The following is a 5,612-nucleotide window of genomic DNA, read 5'->3' on the forward strand; positions in this document are numbered from 1 at the left end:
TACCATGGAGCTGCAAGCTTTAAGAGTAAAAACATCGAATATACTATAGGAGTCTGGTTTGGTGGTAGAAACCTCTTTTTGCGCCTGTGGAGGGAAATAACACACACCGAAAGCTATAAAGTGTGATTTAAAAAATAAAAAATAAATCTCTTTCCCTATATGTGGATTGATTTTTTTCCTGCACTTTCTCAGCATTCTCTCAGTCAGTCGACGGATTTTTTGCCATTACAGCTCAGTAGAGGGTGTCAGATTATTCTTAGAGCACCGCGCTAGGATGAACACTGTCTGTGCGTTCCTCTTTTTGTGATACCCAAATCGCCACAAAGGAGAAAACGAACGAGGTAAGACACCGAAGGATGTAAGGGGGATGCGGGTGTTTTGCAGCGGTGGGATCGCCTCGAAAGCTTCAGCGCAGGGTGTGAATACAGCACCAGGGGAGAGGGAACAGCTCCCGACGCCGCAACACGCAGCACGACTGGGAGAGAAAAAGGCACGGATTTTTTATTTTTTTCCCTGCCAAGGTCAGTGTTAAACGAACTGAAAACAGCCAGAAGATGTGTTGGACTCTACTGTCGCTCGCCGTTTTTGATTTTTATCATAAACACGCGGAGGCTTGGAGGATTCAGTCGATGTGAAAGAGACGTTTATGTGGTCATTTTCAAACTGGAAGTCTGGACACAAGTGCAGGTTAGATGCAGCATGGATCTGTTATAAAAGACTGCCTTATCTTCTGCCTAAATGTCTATATCTCATTTTTTCTTCTTCGTATTGATGTAGACTGAATTCTCAGCTCATATGTCTTGAAACCGGGAATGAATTGTCCACGTTGAAAAATGCTGCTTTGGATTGTTCTGCTGAATGCGGCTCTTTGTGTTGCGAGTGGAAATGTTACAAGGGACGTTTGTAAGGAGCAGATATGCTCTTGCAACGAGATAGAGGGAGATCTGCACATAGACTGCGAAAAACGGAGCTTCACCACTCTGCAGCATTTGACTGGCCCGAGTTCGCAGTTTTATCACTTGCTGTTGCACGGGAATTCTCTATCCAGGCTATTTCCCAACGAGTTCGCCAACTTTTACAATGCTGTGAGCCTGCATTTGGAAAACAATGGTTTGCACGACATTGTCCCCGGCGCCTTTCTGGGATTGCAGCTGGTGAAAAGGCTGCACATCAACAACAATAAGATAAGATCATTCAGGAAGAGTACATTTCTGGGGTTAGACGACTTGGAATATCTCCAAGCTGATTTTAATCTATTGAGGGATATTGACCCCGCAGTTTTCAGGGACCTAAATAAACTTGAAGTGTTAATACTTAACGACAACCTCATCAGTGCGCTACCTATGAACGTGTTTCAACATGTGCCCATTACGCATCTCGACCTGCGGGGAAACCGAATCAAAACGTTGCCTTATGAGGGGATCCTTGAACAGATACCGGGCATTGCGGAGGTTCTGTTGGAGGACAACCCTTGGGACTGTAACTGCGACCTGGTTTCCCTTAAGGAATGGCTGGAGAACATACCGCGTAACGCGCTTATTGGGAGGATGATATGCGAGGCTCCCACCAGGCTGCAAGGGAGCGACTTAAACGAGACGTCAGAAGCAGAGCTGTGCCCTTCACAGAGCGGCAGCGTGGACACCAGCCTGGTCGCCCCTCCCACTCAGGAGGAGACTTCTGAGACCGCTGCCCATGGCCCACGTCCCACGCCTTACAAGCCCAATAGAGACACCAGCGGGCCCCCGACGCCCGGCGGCCACGGCCCCAAGAGCCGCTCCAAATCTCGTGAGAACTGGCAGCTGAAAACTAGGCCCACTCCATTGTTGACAGGTGTGAACGGGGATAGAGAGCAGCTGCACAACATGACGTGCCCCCAGCCTTGCAACTGTGAGCTGGTCGGCTCCAGACAAGGGCTGGGGGTCAAATGCGAAGGCAAAAAGATTGAGAGCTTATCCAGCCTCAAACCTAAGCCCTTGGCCGCTCACGAATTGAACATGAGAGATAACAACATACACGCAGTGAAAAAGAACCACCTGCTTGGCTACTCCAGCCTCAACCTGCTCGATCTGGGTGGGAACAACATCAAGGTGATTGACAACAGCACTTTCCAAAACCAGAGCGAGCTGAGATGGCTGTATATGGATAAGAACTATCTGGATGCGCTGATAGCAGAGATGTTTGTGGGCCTTGTGAATCTGGAATATCTCAGTTTGGAATACAACGACATCCAGCTGATAGTGGCAGGTGCATTCAGCCCCATGCCAAATCTGAGGGTTCTATTCCTCAATAACAACTTGCTGAAATCTTTACCCGTGGATTCTTTCCTTGGGATTTCTTTATCCAAAATTAGTCTGCATAATAATTATTTCCCATATCTCCCTGTGGCTGGAGTGTTAGATCAGCTCAATTCAATCATACAGATCGATTTGCACGGGAATCCGTGGGATTGCTCGTGCAACATCGTGCCCTTCAAGCAGTGGACGGAGAAACTCGGGGCAGATGTGATAGTGAGTGATCTCAAGTGTGAGTCCCCTGAAGAGTTTTGGAAACGAGATTTCCGCTACGTCCGGAACGACCTCATGTGCCCCAAACTCTATGACAAAGTCTCCCCCACACCACTGTCCAAAAACAGCACTTTCACCCTGGACTCGGGGACGCGCTCGAACTCTTATTTGGAGCCGAACAGGGTCTCCATCTCAGTGCTCGTCCCCGGGTTGCTGTTGGTGTTTGTCACGTCCGCTTTCACTGTTGTAGGAATGCTTGTGTTTATTTTGCGGAATCGAAAGCGATCAAAGCGAAGGGACGGGAACTCGTCCGCCTCGGAGATCAATTCCTTGCAGACAGTGTGCGACTCGTCTTATTGGCACAGCGGCGGGCCTTATCACGCCGACGGGGGCGCGCACAGGGGCTTCGACTGCAGCACGCACCTCTCCACGACAAATGATGCGTAAAGGGACTCTGCTATTGTACAATAAGCCCACACCAGACTGGATTACAAACAGTCACACAGACAGACTGACGCACATAAATGACTGAGACGGCAAACATCCGCTTTTGTTCGTCAGAGGCGAACACAGACTTGTTTATGTCTTGTTTTCTCCAGTTGAACCAAGTAAGTCAGCCTGCTGCTGCACAGGCCCCACTCTGTAATATATGTATATGCCAAGCCTCCTGACTAAAAACCCCTCCCAGTTCTGCTATTTGCCGCAATCGGACTACGGATCTGTATGAGACAGAAAAGAGGGAGAACAAGGAGCGAGGGAGAGGGCGTGTGTGTGTGAGAGAGAGAGCGAGAGAGCCAAGACCGAGGACCCTGGGAATGGTGCACGAACGCATGAATGTAAATGTAAATACTCGGACCGATGTATCATAATCTGCATGATGATATTTCGCATGGTTTCAACACACACACGACGGTGAGGAACCATAACCACCATAATCAACAAAGAAGCAAACTCGACCCTTTCATGTTATATCAATATGACGAAAATATATAGATATTAAGAATTATATATGACTATTACAAAGTGCCATTTCTCTATTTTTTGTGAACCTGCAGTTAGGATTTGTATTTGTTGTTTTAAACTTGTTTGGAGAAAAGAGAAAAAAAATCAATAATGATGACTATCGGAAAGGAGTGATGGAAGTAAAGCTGTCAGTGCATGTTATTTTCTGTTTGTTATCATTTGATTGTCGATAAATATTGGGGTTATTTATACCGTACTAGATGGTGCAGATTAAATTCATGTCTGCGCAGTCATCTCCTTTATGAATGTAAACTGTGTTATTTTATGGTGTGCCAATTGTTGACTTTCAGATATTCAGACATGCAGATGAGCATGACCAATTAACGTCACTCAGATGCTTATGCTGCAAAGTTAATGTAGCTAAAATAACAGTTCCGTGGTTTTGTGTGTCAATGAATATAGCCTGCTTTGGGTGAGAGGAAGAAAAATCAACAAGTCATTTAAATGGGGGGTTTATACCATCATATTTTTTCAACAACTGAGCAAAGAAGTGTTTTCAATTGAGCTATGTAGGTATAATTCGATCTATGTAAACAGCGCAGGTAGAATGAATTAGAATAGAATGCTTTTTTAATGTCAGAAAAAAAAGTATTCCTCCACAAAAAAGCTTATGGCTATGATTCACCTTACCATCATATTGTGAGCTTTTGTAAAGCCATCTAATCTTGTCCAAATCAGAGAACTGAAACTCACTGTATTTACTACAAAATGTGCTTGAAATAGGCTGTTTTGGGTTGAAGAGAGAGAGAAGGGGGGGTCCTTTCTAACAAACAAACTGGGGCCATGCTATGATAAGCATTCAGCATGTGGTCAGTCCATAGAGACACACTTCTGTGTCTCTTTCACTGCTGTGGACACACACACACACACACACACACACACACACACACACACACACACACACACACACACACACACACACACGTAATTAAATAATGCAAGATGCCTTTTTCAACTCAGCATTTTGAACTTGAGATACTTTTCTCGGGGGTCGCATGGTTTTTGTGGGCTCATGAAAACAATGCCATGACTGTTCACCTGTTTTGCAGAGCTCAGCTGTCAGGCCTGCTGCTTAGCCTATACTGCTTTAACTGAGCGTGGATTTGGGAAAATAAATAAATAAATAATTAAACCGTTGGGGCATACATCCAGTATTCAAAAAAATTCTCAATTATGTATCTTCTCTGCAGTGTCTAAAACAAATGCAAGGAATGTGCATTATTTTCATTTATTTGTAATTATAATGTAATATTCCAGTGGTGGTGACATCTTTTAAATTTGCCAATTGATTTTCTTTAAGAAACTCACTCTAAAATGCCTAATTTAGACAAGATTTAAGCATAATTCGGCAACAATCTACCTAAGATGCCACTGCCATCATGAGAGTGTACAGAGTGTATGTAAGATGGGCTTACACCCCTTAACTCCGCCGCACCCTCCCCCCTCTTTCCCCAGCTAGTAGGCCTACAGTATCACCCCCAGTATACAGATAGCGCTGTCCATGGTGCTGGTTCACTCAGTATACAGATTAGTGCTGTCCATGGCGCTGAATCACTTCCCCTGCTTTCTTTGTCTGCCTGCCCCTTGCCCGTGTGTACCCTTGTGCGTGCAAGCCTGTTTGTGTGTGCTCACACACAGGCATGCAGCCCCCACATGTGTGTGTTTATGTGAGGACAGATGAGAGTGAGAGAGAGAGTGTGTGTGAGAGAGAGAGAAATTGTGAGACAATTTGCATGTATGTGTATACACCCTTACTTTCTCTGCCTCCCCCACACCCTCTTCCCATTACCTACATGTAACCATGCGTAGCTTGACCTTGGGGACTAACATCTCAGCAGATCTGTGACAAACACTCATCATCAACCCCTCTGCATTTCTGTCGTCACCTTGCTTCCCCCTTAACTCCCGTTCCCTGCTTTTCTGTCCTATCACAATGGGTGGTGGTGATGGGGGGAGGGGGGAGTTCGGGGTAACTATGTGTCTCTTCTGTGGAGTATTACTGTGCCACAGCCCACTGATGATTTGTCATAATTTTCAAACGCTGTGTTTCAAAGTTACATTTATATGCTTTGCGATATTTGACCT

General features: G+C 45.5%; 1 protein-coding gene across 1 annotated transcript; it reads left to right on the forward strand.

Annotated features, from left to right (window-relative positions):
- The first annotated feature begins 833 nt into the window (after positions 1-833).
- Positions 834-3,178, forward strand: slitrk1 (SLIT and NTRK like family member 1). Its single transcript, XM_028572346.1, has one exon. The coding sequence runs from the start codon at positions 834-836 to the stop codon at positions 2,949-2,951; it is 2,118 nt and encodes a 705-aa protein (XP_028428147.1). The 3' UTR covers positions 2,952-3,178.
- Positions 3,179-5,612: the final 2,434 nt, after the last annotated feature.

The sequence above is a fragment of the Perca flavescens genome, chromosome 24 (assembly GCF_004354835.1).
Source record: "Perca flavescens isolate YP-PL-M2 chromosome 24, PFLA_1.0, whole genome shotgun sequence".
In the NCBI taxonomy this organism is placed as follows: Eukaryota; Metazoa; Chordata; class Actinopteri; order Perciformes; family Percidae; genus Perca; species Perca flavescens.